Source organism: Calidris pugnax, unplaced genomic scaffold (assembly GCF_001431845.1).
Source record: "Calidris pugnax isolate Ruff unplaced genomic scaffold, ASM143184v1 scaffold95, whole genome shotgun sequence".
In the NCBI taxonomy this organism is placed as follows: Eukaryota; Metazoa; Chordata; class Aves; order Charadriiformes; family Scolopacidae; genus Calidris; species Calidris pugnax.
In genome coordinates this window covers 10,940,466-10,961,477 of record NW_015090885.1, presented here as the reverse complement: position 1 = coordinate 10,961,477, position 21,012 = coordinate 10,940,466, and the positions used below count along the sequence as shown (strand labels likewise).

The 21,012-nt window shown below is 39.6% G+C and overlaps 1 protein-coding gene across 1 annotated transcript in view; it reads right to left on the bottom strand.

The window, feature by feature from the left end:
* Nucleotides 1-8,072: 8,072 nt before the first annotated feature.
* GUCA1C (guanylate cyclase activator 1C) overlaps nucleotides 8,073-21,012 on the bottom strand; it is a 28,589-nt gene continuing 15,649 nt past the window's right edge. Inside the window, exons 2-4 of the mRNA XM_014947173.1 lie at nucleotides 13,858-14,007; nucleotides 11,450-11,537; nucleotides 8,073-9,243 (exon numbers count right to left, since the gene is read on the bottom strand). Of these exons, the coding sequence (XP_014802659.1) occupies nucleotides 9,113-9,243; nucleotides 11,450-11,537; nucleotides 13,858-14,007 (369 nt within the window). The 3' untranslated portion in view covers nucleotides 8,073-9,112. The remainder of the gene's footprint in view (nucleotides 9,244-11,449; nucleotides 11,538-13,857; nucleotides 14,008-21,012) is intronic.

Below are 21,012 nucleotides of genomic sequence, written 5' to 3'. Positions count from 1 at the left end.
TTTGGTCTCTCTGGCCCCTTTGGGACTTCTCTCATCTCTCTGACAAAGCCTCTTATTTTGTCAGATTTTTTTCCTGAGCTACCTGTGTGGTCCACTGCGGTCTAATTCAGTTCTGTCTAACAGCATTTCTTTATTTCAAATCAGGAACCCAAAGATATCTATCATTATATTAGACCTCCTCTTAGATAGCTTTCATGTATTGTTATTGACAGATCTCTAACCAGAATTTTTGTTCTCCCTTACAGTTTATTTTCATTTTAGCTACTTAGATGATACTTAGACTGCTTCATACAGTTTCTAATGCATTTCTTGTATTTCTATGGGTTTTGGGACTATTCTAGTTCTGTTAAGAAAATCAATCAAAGGGAGATTATTGAGGTGATCATTTGATAATAACAATCATTACATTTAAAAAGCTACCATATATATAGCTAACTATGGCATCTCTTTCTATCTGCACCCCAGAAAAATTACATTTCATTACCTACCCAGTCATGTTGCTGACAGAACAGATGTACCTGCAGTCACAGAGCAGATACTGTTATCTCCAGTAAGGATTCGCTCCTCTGTTTCAAGCTCCACAGCCTGTAAATGGACAGCAAAAAAGCAGTAGCTGCAGCTCCTCCGGCTGCCTTTATGCCTTCTGGGGAGTTGGCCCTGCCCTGTCCCAGGTGATGGTAGGGAGGGCGGTGGGCAGGGCCCGGGGTACATAAGCCACAGCCCCTGCGGAGGGAGCTCATTCTGCTCTGGGGCTTCTGTGGGGTTAGAGCTCTGCTGAGTCTTCAGTGACCTGCAGCTTTGGGGGGGATTCAGCTGTGGGGGTAGGGGTGTTTGAGAGGAGCAGAGGTGAGAAGTCTGAGGTAAAACCTTATGGACCAGGTAAGGTTTAGTGGTATGTACAGCAGAAAGTAGACGGCGCCGTCGGTCGAGGGAAGGAAATAAGAATAAGCAGCAGGAGCAGTATATCTGTGAGTAAACAGTTTTCTCCAGCACAAAGCTACTCCCCAGATGCCAGAAAGCCATTTTTATCTGTCCTCTCCTGCTTGTTCTCAGAGTCTGACTCCCTCTCCCTTGAGCTTCCAGTTGTACTTTGGACAAGTATAAAAACCAGAAAGGATTTAGAGGGAAGAAAACACCTCCGTCACAAACAGACCAAAACAGTGCGAACAAGAAAAAAAAGACATGGACAAACAACCCATCACACTCCATATCTGATTAGCTTGCTTATCACATAAAATATTTCTTCCTGCCAGCAGCAGACTGTCTTGCCACTGATGTACTTTACCATCACTACTTTCAGGAAAAACTGGGGGGCTAGCAGGATTTTCCTTCGAGGATTTTGGTTTCATCTATCCAAAATAGTTTATTTGTTGAACCATTTCTCCGTAACTTCTGTACCTGCAGGACACTAATTTCTTCGTGTCCACCCTCTGATAATTATAAAGCTTGGATTTTTTTCTGTATTTATTTTCACTGTGCACTTTGAAGTTCTAGGGAAGAGCCCAGACTTTCTTGGTAAATTGAAAAAGTATTCCGCTTGGAGGTAGTTCTGGTCCTAAGTTATAGTTTGCAGGCTGTTTGATGTTCATTATTTATGGAATGTTTTTGGAAGTCATTGCATTACTTAGAAGATGACTACATTATTATTATCTTCACCAGAAGTTGATTGCTAGCTGACACTGCCATTAGCAACTGAGCTGGTGATCAGGATATCTAAGGGAAGACTGACCTAATTAAAAAATAAATGAGGGCAAGGGAATAAAGATCCTCTTTTGATATAAGCACCTTTAGTATAATAAAGGAACAATGAAAGAATAATAAATACCTGTTTAATTGCAAATGTTCAACTTCTTAGCCTCTAAGTGTTAGCAGCCCTTTAAAAGTGAGCTGTGGTTTAAATCTGAGGGGATTTGAAATCCTCCAGGATAGAAACACTTTGTCAAATATTTGTAATTTAAATAAAAAGAGGGAAAGAGCAAACTCTTCCCATATTGTCCAGAACCATTAAAGCTATGCGCCAGAGGTATGCTGCCAGTGTGAAAAAAAAAAAAAAAAAATCACATAATTTTTATTGCTTTTGGGACAGGGATGGAAGGAACATCTGAATGGATGCTAGGAATGAAAAGCTGTGCCTGGAGCCTGATGGGAGTTTAGTTGCTTTTGATACACTCAAAACTGTGTCAGCTCTTTCCATGAATATTTCATTAGTTTTTAAAAGGAAAATGGTCATGGGTCTAATACATTACTTTTTTTTTTTTTCTTAAAGTGTTTTCAAAATACTTATTTCATTCCTTCCCTATACCCTTCTGCAGTAACCCACAGAAATACTGTGCTGCGCAAAAGGTTAATAAGATTCTGAATAAATTAAGCATTTGATATATTCTTTAGATGTTAGCATGAAGAAATTTTGTTCCGGTTTGCAATCAATGAGATCATTGACATATATGGGACCTCAAATGGTCCGTAAGTCCACATTCATTTGTCATTCTGAATTTACTTTGACTTTTCCAAAAAAGGTGGAGCTTAAAAGATCTGTAATTGCTATGTATATTCAAAAAGCCAGAAGTCTATATGCCTCATGGAATAGGAGAATGGAATGCCAGCCATTTTCTCTGTAGATTGGTTGCTCAGACTCAGTTGTGAAAAACAGTACTTGAGTATCATTGCCATTCAGAGTAGTGTCTGTGAAGAAGAAATAACTGCATTTTCTAAATAGTTTTATACAGCATGCAAAATTCTGCATGACACCACACCTGCTGGTACCTTACAAACTTGGACAGCTAATGGGAATAACCTAGAGAGGAACAACAAAAGGTACGTTTGTTTTGCTGGGCTGTTGAACATCTGAAAAGAAACAGAAGGTATCTTGAGTGGTCAATTCCCTTGGTATTTGAGAAATCAGGTGCAATATCAGTAGTGGCCTAGCACTATCCTCAGGTAGAAAAAATTTCTGGTGCAGATTATTTCATATTCCTTATTCATAGCATTACTAATCTGATTCTTTCTGAATGCTAGACAATCATCTCAGAATGCAATTTTGGTTTGTACCTTTGTATAGGAGAAAGGCATTGTCCCGGTTTGGGGTGGAGCAGAACCACCTTTCTGTTCAGTGAGCTAGGCTCTTGCTCTTACTTATTGCTGTGGCAACCAGGGGCAGCTGACATTGTTGTTTAGCCCATGGAGGGATTGCGCCTGTGGGGAAGAGTGGACAGGGTGGGTGACCCAAACTGACCAGTAGGGTATTCCATCCCATCTGCCATACTCAGTGTAAAAGCTGAGGGATCAAAGAGGTCAGGTTGGCTCCTCTTCAAGGGGTCTTAGTCAGTGGCTCTCTTGTCAATCACTGAGGAGCACCATGTCAGTTTGTCTACTTTTGATTCTGATCCATGTGTTCCTGAAGGTAGATCTGGAATCCAGTTCCCATTTATCACAGAGTCCAGTCTAGAACTTTCCCAGTGCCTGCTGGTGACATTTCCCCGGGAGCTTGATATGGTTTTGTATATATTGCATCTATTTCATTCTTTCCTTTTTAATTTTATTATTAATATTTCATTAAAGTAGTTTAGTTTTTCCTAAACTATAAATCCTTCCTCTCTTTATTTCCTCTCCTTGGAGCGAGAGGTGGGGAAGAACCCTATGTCATTGGCCAACCCGGCCCAAACAATGACAGGTATTGTTGGAAAAGTTTTGCAATTCTATTAGGGCAACAAGGAAAACCAAATCTCAGACAGAGTCTAAAATGAAAAACTACATATACTTTCTGTTCCAGATTTTGTTGAGCACTGGTAGAAGCAACTGAATTGTCAAGTATCATCTGAGGCACTGAACAGTCACAGCATGACCATACCTATTCATAGCCTTAGTCTCTTCTCTTCTTCCTCTTTTTCATACTTTGACATTTGGACTTTCCTCTAGAATGTGTCCCTTAGGGCTAGAGGTTGTCACACCATGATGTCCCTTTCATGGGGCCTGATCTCCTCTACTCCCTCAGGTTTCTTCCCCTGTGGCCTTTTTTGGTGTTCTGTGACTTCCCCTCATCTGCTCTCCCAGTCCCTCCAGTATTCTGCATGGGACGTGGGTTAAGTTATGTTTTTTGTAAACAGTGGAGCTTTAAATGAGACAAGTTGAGGCCTTACTAAAAGCAACTAGACATTTAAACAGGAGCCAGTGGTATTTGATGGTTTAGCAACTCAAAAGCTAGTATTTCATTACAGGGTTGTTTGTAAGTGCGTGCAGTAACAACTGCGTAGCAAGCTGCCTTAGATTATCTTACAGTTGTACTGCAGAGGAGGTGGAAATAAAAATTTAGTAATGGCAGAGGAAAACTTATAACGGCTGTCTTTGGCGGTTAAGCTACCTTTGATGGCTGAACCTTCTCTCACATGGCTGCTGTAAGGCAAAAATCAGTTGAGGCCTAAGCATAAGATGTCACTCTTCATATCTATCCATCTACCTTCGGAGTCATTCAAAGCCAGACCTTTGTCTTCTACTCTATGTCCCTGTTGTGCTGTAGAAGGAAAATGTTCCCTGCTTGCTACATGTACCAGCTGAGCAGTGTCTCCTTTCCAAATCCTTAGGTCAGAAGAAGTTGCAGGTCACTGGAGAATAAAGCAAGGGTTCACCATAGCCTGGTTACTAATGTAGAAACACCAGTGATGCAAACAATTTGGGCAGGGACTGGAGAAAAGAGCTTATTCCAGCCAGTCAGTATTCTTATTTCAGACAAACTTCTTACAATCTAAATTCAGCTAGATTTTGCCATGTTAAAATCATATACTGTAGCTGTTTTTTTGCCTCAGCTTTCTAATAAGGGCAGGTCAAAAAGCACAGTGTAAAGCTATATATGTTTCCTATTTTTGAATGTTCTCCTGTAATTAGCAGAAGTTTTAAAAATGGTGTTTAAAAATCCCTCCCTGATATCTTCAGCAATATCTGTAATTATGCAAGACTTCTAGAAATCTTTCCACCTGGAAAATTGTGATCCAATATCAAGTAAATGGATATATCCCCTTGCACGCAGAGGACCTGTGCTTTGAATATTTAGCTGTTATGGTCTGTATGGTACAGCTAATCTTACATAAGGTCAAAAATTAAATGCAGCTATGAGGTCTTTTCCACACCACAGCAAGCTCTCCTCCCGCTTTGTCAGGGATGCATAACTATGGCATAAGGTTTAATCATGCCTGTTAATGTTTAAGCAATTTCATATCTACAAATAAAGGCAGTTTGCTTGTGGCTTTGAATTCTCAGAAGAAAAAGTGCTTATATATTTTCCTAGCATATTGCATGACCAGAAAAGAAAAGGAAATAATTTTAGGAGAATTAAAAATTGTTTGAAAAAGGGAACTGTTACACTAATTACTTTAGTTGTTTGGACACAATAAAAAGAACAAAGTCATAAGGATTTCTTAACGGTAAAAGACCTTATATTAGAAGAGAAACTACCAATTACCCCGTTGATTGGCAAAGCTCACCCAGCCGCACAGAGTGAATTTGAAACGTGTGATTCTTTCCAAGGTGAATAAGGTGGCAAAATCATTAACCATTCTCAGAACACATCTATCTTAATTAAAACCTACCCCCCTGTGACGATGATATAGGCAACCCAGCTTCTCCAGACACTCACAGCTGGCATCCGCATCAATCTTGTTGACAAAGACTCTTCTTCAGAACATGTGCTGTAATGTTTTTTTCTCTCCCATGTGGGGCTTTTTGAAGCAAAAACATTCCTGTAGGTTCTGGCAGCTATCAGAGTCAGCAGCTCAGCACTGCCCCTGAACCACTCATATATTTGCTAAGGGGTATAACATAACATGAGCTAACATTAGGCTTTCTTTTTCCTTACCTTCTGTCTGCTAAACTAGCAACAAGCATTCCAATAGTCAGGTCAACTAACAACATACCTTTATGACTACAAAGCACCTCCAGCAAAACAAGTTGCAGCTTCACTTTGGTTTAAACAAGACTTTGAGGAGTCACACTTGAGTTTTTCCACGTGCCACCTGATTTCACTGGTACACTTGATCACAGAATCATCATAGAATGGTTTGGGTTGGAAGGGACCGTAGATCATATTGTTCCAACCCCCCTGCCATGGACAAGAACACCTCCCACCAGACCAGGTTACTCAAAGCCCCATCCAGCCTGGTCTTGAACACCTCTAGGGAAGGGGCATCCACAACTTCTCTGGGTAACCTGTTCCAGTGTCTCACCACCACCACAGTAAAGAATTTTTCCCCAGTATCTAATCTAAATCTCCCCTCTTTCAGTTTAAAACCATTACCCCTTGTCCTGCTGCGTTCCCTGATAAGAGTCCCTCCCTACCTTTCCCGTAGGCCCACTTCAGGTACTGGAAAACCACTATAAGGTCTCCCCTGAGCCTCCTCTTCTCCAGGCTGAATAACCCCAACTCTCTCAGCCTCTCCTCATAGGAGAGGTGCTCTGGCCTTCTGATCATCGTTGTAGCTCTCCACTGGAACTGTTCCAACAGGTCCATGTCCTTCTTATGTTGGAGGCCCCAGAGCTAGAAGCGGTACTCCAGGCAGGGTCTCACCAGAGTGGAGTAGAGGGGCACAGTCAGCTCCCTTAACCTGCTGGACATGCTTCTTTTGATGTAGCTGAGGGTGCTGTTGGCTTTCTGGGCTACGAGCACACTGCTGGCTTGTGTTGAGCTTCTCATCCACCAACACCTCCAAGTCCTTCTCAGCAGGGCTGTATGAGCAGCTGAATGAAATCAGTAGAAAATTGTGCTCATAATGCAAGTATCTCAAGCAGCTGTGTATCAAATGGTGCTTAAGTAGTTAAAGAAAATTTATGTTAATCAACTTATAAAAAACTAGATCAAATCTTATGACTACACATGTGGAGTTACTGTAGGTAAATATTTCTGGAAATGATGTGCCAGAGTGTTTAGACTAAACAGCAAAGATACTTGCTTCTTAATTACAGTGGTTTCTGCTACATGATTATAGATTAAAGTGTGGAAAATGAGCACGTCAGCTACTCCTTTAAAATTTAGTTTAACAAAAAAGGGCTAAGAATGTCCTTTCATACATTTTTTTTAATAGAACAACAACGCTCTTCCTGAATTGGTAATTCACTTCATATAGTTACAGTTACACAGAAAAATTTTACAGGTTTAAATGGAAATGCTCTCTTGAAAAACCCTTCATAAAAAAAAAGAAAAGTCTGTGTACATAGGTAGTATCATTTTTCAAAGTCTGTAACTTCATTACTTTAAAAGCAGAAATCCAAACCACAGCTGTTCTCAGACATCCAAATTGCTTAAATTGGACCATTTAATTTTAAATATTTTAAAGCCGATTCTGAAGGATGCCACCCTCATATGATCTAAATGCAAAACTGCTAGATTAAGAAAAGTGATTTTTTGAGGTCTGGGTGTGAGAAAACTGATACTGACAATGACATATTAATGTGTCAATGATAAATAAATACAAGAACTTAAAATTCAAACCACCAGCAATCTTATACATCATTCTCCTTTTTTTTTTCTGGAAAGGATATAAAAGATTCAAATGTCAGAACTATAATGTCAGAACTGTTTATAATGTCAAGTGATGCATGTTGCATACTCTTAGTATATTCCATTGATCAACCCAAAACCTGGGATAATAATTGCAGGTGATGGAGCACATTTCATGTGCAAATGGACGTGGATTTGAAGTGGAGTTGGAAGAAAAACACTTTCATATTGAAGTCTTAATAATTGTTTCATTAAACCTGCACCGATCCGTGCACAAATTATTTTGCATAAAGCTGATGCTTCTAACAATAACTAATATTAGTATGATGCCTGCAGGGCACTGTCAGCCAAGGAGAACTTATTCTTACGATATAATGTAGTAATTTGATAAAACTTGTTGCAGACTTGAGAGAGAATCAATCCCAACAGAACTAGGGAGAACTATAAATTTCCCTTTGCAGACAGTTCATGCAGTTCGTTTCAACTCATAAAATTAATCTTGTTATTCATAAGGTAAGGTTGAATTGTTTTTAATGTGGTTTCCTTAGAAGATGAGGCACATGTGATCGTGCCACCTGTGAATGCCTTCCCTGCACTCCCAACAGCTGCCACCTTCAGAGACAATTGCAACCCAGTTTGAAAGATGGAGTAAGTCTCAAAGAGTCTAAATTGCTAAAAGCTTTTGCCCACGTATCTGGGCAGGGCAAAGATACCTAAATTAGTACTCCCTGTCAGGGAAAGGCAGGAAAAATTCAGCTGTTAAACAGTCTGTTTGGCAGAAGCCAGCAGTTCCATCAGCAGGAATTAGTCACGATACCTCTTACCTTTTGTCTCATGCAGCTGTGGCAAAGAGCCCAATGAAAAGGAGAACATACAATTCAAAGGACACAAATCTCTGGGAAAACAGATTGCTTACAAAATTATTTGGTTTTAGCTATTCTTTGAACTTCTAATTTTACTCTACAAAGATAACAGAATTTCATTCCAGTGCTTCTATAAAAGGTTAATTTGAAAGAACATTAGCTGAACCCTGCCAAAACCATCAAAACATCACATTATTTTAATTTACAGATGTAATAAAATCAGGAGTGGTAGACAGTTGGTTAAGGAGGATGCACATCTTGGGAATATTAAGATGAAGTGCTTTCCAGAGAACTTACTCCAATTTTAAGTACTGATAAGAGCAAATGTTAAATTAATGCAAACCAGGCTTCATTCTTAATTGATCCATATAGAACCCAGTCCTACCTAGAAGTTTATGTCCACACTTTGAATAGCAGGTTAAATAGCCCGTACTTGAAGAAGTTTATTAACTCCTTGTCTTCTAGCAAGGCTGCATTTTGCAATATTTTCAGTTCCTTACTTAGACTCCAAATAAGTTATTTGTATTGCATCAAATAGTTTTCTGTTACATGTGAGCAAAGGTTTGTATTCTGTGGCTGCCACAGTCATTAGCAAGGGAAAGAATAAAGAAAAGGAGAGATGCGGAGTCGAGTGAAAATTGTTACTCCTGGAGCAGGCTGCTCAGTATTGTTTGGGCAGGCTTTGATGACATCAGGCTCCCTGAATATATAAAATATTATCTTCCTTGAAATGATGCCACAGATGCCACATCCGTCACTGTTTCCTTCAGATGCTGTGTCTCCTGCCACTCTGTATGACTTTGAGTACGTTGGAAAGGTCAAAACTTTTTGTAATCAATTCCATTAGGTCTTCATCTCTTTCCACGCCATTGATAAATTCTTCTAAAGTCAGCTCCCCTGAAAGGAAATCAGATACTTCTTAGGAACAGAGGAACCCAGCAATTGCTCTCAGACAAACACAAGGCCATTCGTGCCTGATTCTGTCCCTCAAGAATGTTCCTCATTCTTTTCTGATAGGCAAATGCAAGCAGAATATTTTCTATTGTTTTCCCACTTTGCATCAGATCCTAGAACTCCGACTGTTTTTTTTTTTTGTTACAAGAGATCAAACACACCTTTCACAGAAGTCAAGCCAACTATGAATACTCAGTATCTATAGTGACAGAAATGTGTGAAAAAGGGTGCTAATGAAGCCTGTATCAAGGCTGAATTTAGCTGCGTGGACCAATTCTTACTGAGCTAAAAGGAATTTATCTTATGTCTGGTTTTAACAGAGATTAGGGGGTGATTTGCTGAGGATTACCAGGGATACTCCCTGTGTTGACTACTGGGATTATTTGGAGCCACGATTAGATGTAGTAAAAAAAAAATCGGTTAAGTGGTTTGATTAGATAAATTCTTCCAAGCAAATGAAATGGTCATTTATAGCGTGAATTTTTTGGCTCATGTCAAAGTCATGACAGCTATAAAATCTTTTTTTATTGAGGAGCAGGATTATCATTTAGCATTATTCCTTTTTTTCTTCTTTATTCCCTGTTGGAAAAGGCAAAGGCCAGCCCTAGGCATGTGTCTGCTCACATTGTACACAGGAGTGTACACAATTTTCTGGTTAGAAGTTATTCCAGTGTTTTTCTCTGAAAGGGGAAACAGAACCTGGTTTAATTGGAAGAGCTTGATTCTTTCCTCTGAGAACAGTTTAAAGTTTCTTGTTAAAATCACAACAATGAATGATTTCTCACTGAAATAAGAAATGACAGGAGGCCAAGTAAAGAGGAAGATAGCTGGATGACTTAGAGCCCCGGGGTGCAGGGGAGCAGTAATTCAAGTCTCATGCACTTTTGGTGAATGCTTAGCTAGATGACTTTTGGGTATTTTTGGATTTAAGTACTCCCCAGAGTTTTTTTGTGGATTTTTGTTTGTTTGTTTGTTTGTGACAACTTGGAAACTTCACCTGATGTGAAAAAGGAAAATGATCAGCATTTGAAAAACATTAAACCCACTTTCTACCTATAGGCAGTAAAGTCATATGGGTCCTCACTGCAGTGGTGAGCAGGCTCATATACACGCTATTAAAGTGGAAGGATGTCATTTGACAGAAATCTTAGGCTTCAGTGAGAGGAGTAAGACTCTCTCCAGGGTCTGGCGCATAGTGGCCCTGAGGATGTTCACACCTCCTATTTCAACCCCAGTGCCCTTATGTAGTCATCCCAGGAGCAGAGACCGAGCAAGCCGTCTCTCCACACCTGTCTGCTTCCTCCTGCTTAGCCACTCATCCACTCCCTCTGATCTCTTCTTCTGTCCCAGGCCCTCCTCTTACTTACAAAGTACCAGTACCAGAGTGCAAGCATACAAAACTCACTGCAGTTACCAGTGAGATGTGATTACACTGTCATGCCCAGACTCGCGGCGACCGTGACGGGTCTCAGATTTCTTTGATCGAATGCAAATAAATTGCAAAGCCATCAGGAGATTTATTTTAAGAAATGCTCCCTACAACCATGGGATTATTTCTTGCATTTTAATGTGAGGAAAGACATTGCAACTTATTTGTCTATTTGCCCTTTTCTTTAATAAGAAGCTGCAAGGAGGTAGCATAGTTTAAGCTGAACTTGGTTAAATTTGTCCCATTCCTCATATACAGCTAGTTAGTCCTGCTGGTTTGCAGCTGTTTAAAAAATAACTAACTATGGAAGCAGTTTGAAATGGGAGTATCAGAAAGATAATTCTGAATAATTCATGTTCTGGCATTTCATTGCTAAAACCTAAAACACAAAGGCATGATTAAGGCAACATAAACATACTAAAAAGATACTTCGATCACATTTTCATTTTGCTCTGCAACCAGAGCCCTGGCATTTTGTATGAACAGTGCAAGACCTCCATGTTTTACTCCCTACTGCATGTAATTCCTATGTCAGCTTAATTGATACAGTTGATTTACACTTTGCTGTAAAGCTGGTGCGATATGAGTAAAGCAAAACAAGGTCAGGCTTTCAGTTCATCTAAAGTCAGTTGTTCGGTAGTGTGTTCAACTCCCCTCTTGATCCCATACTTCCTTATGGGGGGAAATCCCTGCCAATGCCAAGGAAACTAAAATTCTTACCATCATTGTTCACATCTATCTTCTGAAATATCATGTTTGTGAACTCTTCAGCAGACATGTTGGTGTGGCCATTAATAGCCTGGATAGCCTGAAGGAAGAAATGCAGAAAGTTCTTTCAGACTTTTTTCCATCAAGTTGTAAAAACAATACACTGGCAAAGGCAGTAATTGCATTGCAGCTCTTTAGTGCACCAACCCTTTCAAAAAATCACTAAATAAATAGCTAAATCTTCAGTAATGAGGATTGGAAATTTAATTAACATCACACAGCCTGAAGATTACAGACTAATTTACATATCTCTGAAGGTCTTCTGAAACCATGTGGCACCTCTGCTCTGCAAAACACTTTAGATTCCATACCAGCATTTTTATCTGGCCCCAGAGAGTTCTGTGTCTTTGGAGAGTGCCCTGTGGCCTGTGTGATTTAAATATAGTATTATTTTTCACAGCTGAAAGCACATGAGGAGAAAGCCTAAGTCATTTTTCTATGAAGACATGTTTAACTTAGTAATCAAAAATAAAGTCAGACCAGCAGTCCTGGAAGTTGGCAGAATTTACTTGTCCTCCAATGAAATTAAGAAAACCAAAAGTCTCCCATCTACTATTTCTGTGGCAAAGTGACACAATATTTGGAGTGAAGTTATACATGATTATTTTTGCTAAATTTTATCCTATTCACCGGGACAGTAGTTTTTTTGATCAATAAAATAGGAGCCTATATGTTAATAGCAGTGGTCCAGAAGCAACAAGCATATGTCTGACCCTGATGCAGTCTTCAGAAGAAGGTTGTACCTCTGCCACACTTAGATTTGTTGTAGTTATAAGAGCAAAGCAGTGGTTCCTGAAGTACTTAAATCACTGGCTATCAGAGAATTACCTTAAATAATAAAATAATCGGGCACTAAAAAGGCACTGAGAGGGTGCATAGTTGTCTGGAAGGAATTTTGGTTGGTAATGATCTGCTGGTCCAAAGTTTGCATAGGTGTAGGGACAGTTGAAGTTTTAATAGGACTTCTGTGGTTTAAATTAATGTCTCAGATATGACATACCTTTTTGGACAAACCTTGTTTACTGATACTTAGTATAAGGAGGGCCCTTAATGGCTGTGAGCCTGTATTTTTATTTTTTGTTTGGAGCCCACTGATTTTAATCTAGCCTAGGTCAAAATTTAGGCAGGTTTAAGTTAAAGTTCTCGTACTCGAAAAGAGGAGAAAATGCGCAGGTTTAAACTGGTTTTAAAATCAAGTAAGTTGAAAAAGAAATCTTTACATTAAAAGGATTTTAGTTCTCTTTTCAGATAAAGTCCAAGACAAAACACAGTTGCCTCATTGCTTCTGGCTGAAAAATGATGGAGAATATCTGCAAAAGAAAGATGTCATTGGTCTTAAATGAGGAGAAATCTGGGAGATGCAGCCTCTCCTTCTACCTTTAAAAAGCTGTTCTTTAAAAGGTGATGCATCAACTTTATCTGTTTGACCTTGTGGCTCTATCTGGCTCCAGTTCCTTTTAATTTGGGCAGCAGGTCTTGAAAGTCTCTAACAGCATCTAACAGGCACCAGCAGTAATACAGAATCCAAAGTATGTTCCTTATTTATTATGACATTAAATCCCTATTTAGATTTTATGCTCCCTGAGAAAAACCATGATCTGCAATGAGTCCTGTACATTTAGGGAGCAGTATTAAGTCATTCATGTTTGCAAGAAACCCTGTAATATCTTTTGGATGAAAGCAGCTACTGAATTCCAAAACATTATTTCGTTAGAGCAAGTTGAAAAATACATAAATAATTTTAAAGAAGGAATTACACTGCTTTGGTTTTATGGGTTTGAAGTTGACCCATTTTCTGCAAAATTCTCTACAATATTTGTATCCAAATTTCACTGTGTGAACTAATAATAAAATTATTCCCCCCACTTGAATTATAAAATAGGGGTAATGGCATTGTAGTAAAAAATTCTAAAAAACTTTCAAAAAATTAAAATACTGGAATATTTTGATAAAATATATATAGTTTCTTACAGTAAATTCAGTTTGAAAACCCAGTTTTTCACAATAGACTGGTGCAAACACTTGTAACCAGCTGTTTTATTAATTTTGCTGCTTCAGTTCTACCCTGCTTTATAGTATAGTTTATCACAATAATGTCTCACTGTTTCTACAGTTTTTCACTTTCAGTAAGCGTTGTATCTGTAGCACTATGGTTTAAAGTACAATACTACTTAGATATGTTTACTTCAATAAGCCAGAAACTAATGGCAGGACTGTTGCTGGCCAGAAAAATTCTGGTTTTACAACTGTAAAACATTAGGTAAAGTACAGACAATCCATTTACAGCACATGATGGAACTATTTTTTCAGGGGCAACGCACTATGTCAAATGCTCTTGCTATTGGTCATAATTTCCTTACCGTGAATATGCTTAGTAGTTCTTTTTTGTCAATACATCCATTTCCGTCAGCATCGTATAGCTTAAAATACCATTTCAATTTTTGGTCAATTTTTCCTCGTATAACCAAATTTATTGCAGCTATGAACTCCAAGAAGTCTATAAATCCATCCTAGGAGAGAGAGAGAAAAAACCCATAAACTATTTAACAACATTGGTTTTCTATTCATTCTGGCAATTTCACAGAAACAGGTCATTGAATTCACTATAATAGACAATGATTTATAAAGCACCTTAACGTAGAAATCCCCTGTGGTGTTTAAAAAGGGTGTGCTCAGCTGGAAGCACTATGGGAAGGGGCGTTAGCACAGACAGTTTTGTTCTCCCCTGAAAGCTGGGAGCCATAGAGGTGGGGGGCAAATCTGTTCTGAGCAATTGTTGTTGACGTTTTTTGAGGAGAAGAGAAACAGTTTTGTGTTAGACTTCCACATGTGAAAAACAGGAGTCTGGGATATCTGTTTTGGTACTAATGAGATGTCTGCGATGGGGTTGCTTATATTCGTATGGGTACTGCAGAACTACAGATGATTTCCAATGCAACAGAGCTTCTCCAGGTGTTACTCATCTGAGACATCATGTAGCAAGTAACCAGCAACCAGTAACCAGCCATGAACTCCAGATACTACGTTTTTTCCATATAAACATCAGGTCTCTTTGACTAATACATTTTACACGGGATATAAAGCCCTCCAGTCATAAACTAGTCTCTAAATAGTGAGGATTGGGGGATATTCATAGGGAATGAGCATTTCAGATTGTTTTAATTCCAATTCCATATTTTCTGCTTTCTTCTCTGAAACTAGTTATGGAAACCTGTCAAGGACAGGCCTCCATGGTCAGGTGGTCTAAGTCACTGTGACAGTTCCTCTATTTCTGTAAAAATGTGGTGAGGATGGCAGAAACAGTTGCTGAATTTGGAGAGTGCTTGCTCCAACTGTTTCTCATGTCCATATAAAAAGAATTAACAGCTGTTAAATTTAAATTTGTGATCTTTATGTTGGTCAGAATCCAATTGTTTGGAAAACCTTGGAAAGACTGTCATCTGTTTCAGATGGCTTGTGACTCAGAAGAGAAGGTTGGATGAGTATCTAGTAGGTTTAGCACGTTAATTATTTTTATTGTCATACATCAACACAAGTCTTGCCACCTGAGGTTTTACAGCCAGCAGCCCTCAAGACTCAACTAGACTAAAGGAAAAGAAGTCCTGTAAGGGTGCAGTGTGCCTCATTGCTGTAGTTGAAGTCCTCGTTTTGACTTCTGTGCAAGGCTGTTCGGCCTTGAGTGGCCCATAAGAGGTAAATCCAGTGTTTCAAACACACTGGAATCAATGTATATGCAGAAACAGTGCGTGCATAGCTTGTGCAGACTGACCATTACTTCACAGGCTCTTTGTGCAGGTTCTGCTGCAGCTGCTGGATTTACTGTAATTGGAATCACAGCAAACTCAGCGAAGGCAAAGACACCATTCATCCACTGTTTGGCATTAAATGAAATTTGGCAGTAACTGCATGTAGTTTTCAAACAAGATTAGGCCAGTATTAAAAACAGATGCTTTAGCAAAAAATGACACATCTACCACAAACTTTGTGCTTCTTTTTGGCACACCAGCTTGAATTTCAATTTTCCAAGTGTTATTCCAAGAAGCATCTCATCAAGTATTTTACTGGAGGGCAAAGTTTGTTTTGCTGATTATGTTTCCATCATCTGATTTGATAGATCTATTGAGACTATGGTTAGATGCATTTCACATTGTTGCTTTTTAATTGCATTTCATAACACTTATTGAAACTACAGATTAATTTTAGGATTGCTGGATGTCTAGAATTAATTTTCTTCTTTGTCCCTTACATTTCATGTGGGATTTTGGAAAATAGTATTTTTTTCACTTTCTTCCTGTGTCTTGGTGTCACTGTTCTTGCTCTGGCAAAATATCAGGAGCTTTGAAAAAGTAATAATCATCTTAATGTGTTCAGCTATGTAATTCTGATCTGGTGCATCCTTTACCCTGCCCCAAGCAGGTAGGGACTGAAGGCCAAGGTCAAAAAACTCCCCACCTCTGAAGAACACCTGAGAGAAATTGTAATTTCTAGGAAAGCCCCAGCCACATTCTGTAGACATGCAAAGGTCACTGGCGAAAAACCCTCAGCAGCCAGTGCATCAGGAGTAGAATCACTGAGAAGGCAGACATGTTTATCTACAGGATGTGGAACCAGAAGCACTGCGCAAAAGCACTGATGAGAAATGTACTGGTTTTCCTTTCTACATTAAAAGACGTGTTGGAGGTAAAAAAGAAAACATTTATGTGGTGTAGAAAGTAATGTTACACACGTACAGAGCTTTCTCAGGTAAAGAGAAATACTGCACTTTTTACAGTTGTTTCCAAAAGCCTCAGAACAGTACATTAAATAATGAAAAAAGTCATTACAGTAACCGATGAAGATCATCCTGTGGTTCTGTGAGTACAACAAATAATACAATAGATGTGTTATGATGTTATTAGAAGAATAGTGCCATGCTGATTTACCCATCTGCTGCGCTATAACCATTCACAATACAAGTATCTAGGTAGGTCCTTACATGTCTCCAGGCTCTATAAAACTTCACTCTGTGCTGTGCACATGGTAAAGTATCTGTTGCTCATTAGGAAGTCAGTAATTCACAAGCAAAGGGCTACTGTAAAAATAATAAAATAAAATTTAAAAAAAACCCACCCAACAATATAATGAGCAGAGCTGATTACCAGTGGTGAAAGATATAAATAATTTACTTCTGGTGCTTTAATATCTTATTCCAAAGAGCAAATTTCTAGTATTTCTATTAAATAGAATTAATGCTGGCTAAACTTGCTTATTTGACAGCTTAGCATAGGGGGCAGATTTGGGTGATGGTGGCATTTTTTTGTGTGTTAAGGCTTATTTTCCATGCTGTATGGTGCTGGCCATGCCGTTGTCGGCTGCAGCACAATTACGCTAGGATACCATGGGCGTCTGGAGGTGTGGTGAGATCCAGCTGCCTTCCCTGCCCGTGTGTGCAGAGCCAGCTGCAGTGAGGGCACAGTGCAGTGGGTAGGTACCCACTCCGGATATGGTATGAAATGGAGGGGTAGAAATCTCCTCCTCCAATTCTGAGGAGTGAGCTGGAGAGACACCAAAAAAAAAAAAAAAAAACACCTATGTCTTGCAAGACGTGTACTGTTGGGGAAAAGAAACATAACCTAGGCTTATGGGCTAACTACATACAGCAGTTTTTAATTTTAGTTGAGTTTACCCAGGATGCTTTTTGCTTTTAAGTAACAGATATCTGCAGTAGCTGTGGAAAGCTTACTTTAGCTTTTAAATTTTTTCCCCCCAGTGGAGGGAGGGGGGGAAAACCCAAAAAAAAAAAAAAAAAAGGTTTCAAAACTTCTATGTGCCCCATGGGGGCACTTTCTGTTTACCATAGTAGACTTAATAAAAAAATACACTTTTTCTCTAGTCTCTAACGGCTTGACCAGATGAGCTAGAAGCTTAAGAACTCATTACAGTTGTGCACGTGTTTGTACCCTTTGAAGCTGTGTTTTTGTAACTTGTTTTGCTTTCACTGATGAGTGATTTTTTTTAAGGTGCTTGGAACAGTTGGATTCACAAAAGAAAGACAAAAGAAGGCTCCAAACCTGGAAGGAGAATTTGCTGATGATATAAAAATGATCCTCATGGCCCTGAGGGCACCACCAGGCCTGACTGCCCCTGCCCTGGGCCCAGTTTCAGTTGCTGATTTGCTACTGGATCTCCCAAGGAGAAAGCAATTTAATTTTATATTTGTAAGGAAAGTTTTGGCTTCAAAATGTTCAGAACGTTCAGCTCACTTTTGTTTGTCCTGCGAGGGCAAAGCCGGGCAGGGAGGAACAGCAGCGTTACACAACAGCCATCCATTAATACCCCAGCCCTGGAGCCGTAGGAGGGCATTTACCCATCGGTTCCCAGAATAACATTGTTAATCTTCACAGCTCCTTAAAAAACTCTCACAGCTTCAAACTATTTGAATACGGATTAAAAATAATTGACTTGTCAGCTGTGAGTACACAGCTGATCTTAAGTGGCACGGTTCTCGAGGCTCAGCCAGAATGAATTGAACTCCTTTTGAATGTTTTGTCTTGTCTGCCTGGCCCTTATCCGAAGGCGATTTCCTACCCGTGTGGATGTAGTGGGACTGGGACAGTGGGCCAGCCATCTCCCACAGCCACCACAGCTATGCGTGTGGGAAGGGCAGATTTCTGTCCCCGCGAAATCCTACCATGAGTGAGCCCATTGTCTTATCTTGGTGTGCTGAGGACTCTGTGGAAAGTCTGTACACAGTAAGCCACATCCCGTTTTCGAGTTTGCTCCTGAAAAAATCTCTAAACTCAGCCTGACACCAGGAGAATAGCTCAACAGGCTTTAGCAGGATTAACAAGTGTGCAAATATAGACAGTCTAGGTATTTCAAACCTAGAGCTTAGGACATTAAGCCGCCTCCCCTCCCCACCCCCTGTCTTTCAGAATACTACTTAAACCTCATAAGGCAGAGGGAGGGGGCACAGGTCAAACGACAGATTACAACAGCTCAGAATAACTGTGAAATTTATAGCTAATCCTATATGCTTCTCTCTCTCTCTTGAGCCAATTTCAAATATAGCGCCGCTTTCTCTGCCCTCAGAACTAAAGGAGAATTCATTTTGCTCCATTTCATCTTCCCCTATTTCCTTGCTTTCTTTTTACTCCTGAAGGAAGACTTTCAGCTGTTCCTCAAAGGCTGCACAAGCATTTTTGAAGAAATACAGAGCTACTTGTGAACTCTATTGCTTTGACATGTCCCTAAGGTCTGATATTGCTGATATTGGAGTTTGGGGCTCCAGATTCCCTACAGACTGTGACCAGAATCACCAGTTTCCTAAGTAAACAAAGCTGGCATTTGTCACGGGGGAAACCCTTGGCAAGCAAAGGCTATTAGATTAGGATGAAGAACGAAGCAGGGAGTTAGGAGCTGGAAATCATTAAGTGGTTTTGTGACAGTTGCCTACCCAGGGTTATATAAAGAGGTGAGGCTGTACTCACCAGACTGTTACACAAAGTTCTGCTTTGCCCAGATGAAGAGGACCTGTGAGATTTGGGGACTGAGACAATACCAGGACTTTTGTATTAGAGGAGCTGGAAATGCAAAGCCAGCTGTGTATCCTGGCTCTCAGGCTTGTAGGCTGCCCTGGTAAAACCTGGTGAAATCCAAAATGTTAAGATGACAAACAATTTTATTTCTTTAAAATTAGTAACTACTCCCCAACACCCTGCCATGACTCACTATTTTCTTTCAAGATTACTGGAGAAGCAGGGAGACAGGGAGGTCACTAAGTTATTGGGCTGGGTCCTGTGCAGGACAAACCTCCAGGAAAAGAACTTTGAAGACATACATGTCTTCTAGTGCCAAAGATGCTCTCTTTGGCGGATTATCTTGGGTGCTCCTAAATAATGTCTTTAGGAATTAAAGTCTCAAGGGATCTATGCAAGAGTTAAAAACATATATTATCATTCCCTAAACTACTTGGTATGATCAGATAAAGGATCTCAAGAAAGAAAGAAGTTAATACTCTACCTTCTTTACCTAGTAGGCATTTTTTTATTTCTGTAAAAAATGGGAGATTATAGGTCATGTTTTGTCACAAGAGAGCAGTTACCTATTTGATGTCATTACATGAGTTTGCAGCCAAGTTAGTTAAAACATATAATCCAATTTCTGCTGCATTTTTATGCAAGCATTATTTCCAAAGTGTGGTTCACCAACATCATTGGCACCAACAAATGTGTGAATCACGGTTGCATAGTTTCAGATGTTTCAAAGCAACCCTTAATGATAAAGGGGAAAAAGAAGAAAATGTAAACCTAATGTAAACCTCTAACTGCTCTATTCATAATTAATAAGGAAATAAATAGAAAAAAAAGAGGGTTGCACTTTTACTTAAAATGTGTTTAAATAAAAGGAGCAGATTCCTGAACTGTTTATTGTTAAAATTACTTTCCCCATTATCTACATAACTTAACAAGTAGTATCTAAAAGTAATTATGATTAATTGTACCAAGTTAATCTTCATTGCCTGTTCATGTAATGTGACAAAATTACATTATTAGCTGGTGATGGTATTAATATGCTCCAAGTGCTTTTTAAATGCAGTGAAAACTGCACAGTTTACACTTAAATGAAATTTTCAAAGAAACCCTACACATGCATGCTGTTTTTTGCTAGGGTAGAGTTAATTTTCTTCCTAGTAGCTAGTATGGGGCTATGTTCTAGATTTGTGCTGGAAACAGCATCGATAATGCAGGGATGTGTTAGTTATAGCAGAGCAGTGCTTACACAGGGTCAAGGCCTTTTCTGCTCCTCGCCCTGCCCTGCCAGCGAGCAGCCTGGGGGTGCACCAGAAGTTGGGTGGAGACAGATCCAGGACAGCTGACCCCAACTGACCAAAGGGATATTCCAGACCATATGACATCATGCTCAGCATAGGGGGAAAAGCTGGGGGAAGAAGGAAGGGACGGGTGTTCGGAGTTATGGCATTTTGTCTTCCCAAGTAACCATTAAGCGTGATGGAGCCCTGCTTTCCTGGACGTGGCTGAACACCTGCCTGCTGATGGGAAGTGGTGAAAGAATTCCTTATTTTGCTTTGTTTGCATGCACAGCTTTTATTTTACTTATTAAACTGTCTAACTGTCTTTATCTCAACCCATGAGTTTTCTCACTTTTACTCCTCTGATTCTCTCCCCCATCCCACCAGGGGAAAGTGAGTGAGAAGCTCTGTGGTGCTCAGTTGCCAGCTGGGTGGGGTTAAACCAGAGCAACATGTTGTTAGAAAAATTTAATTGCTTCAGTCTGATATGTAATATTGGTCACTGAGTAATTGCAGAGGGAATAACTCTAAACTCTTTATTTTGGTTTAAAAACAGTCAGGAAATGTAGGAACTCAGCACAACTCAGTGGGAGACTGCTTAGACAAGGAAGATTATTTTTAGATAAAATTGAATGTCATCATTCTTTCATATTTCTCTCTTTCTATGGACAGTATACTTTGCTACTGATTTCTCTGTATCCAATGCAGCGATTCATTTTCTCTA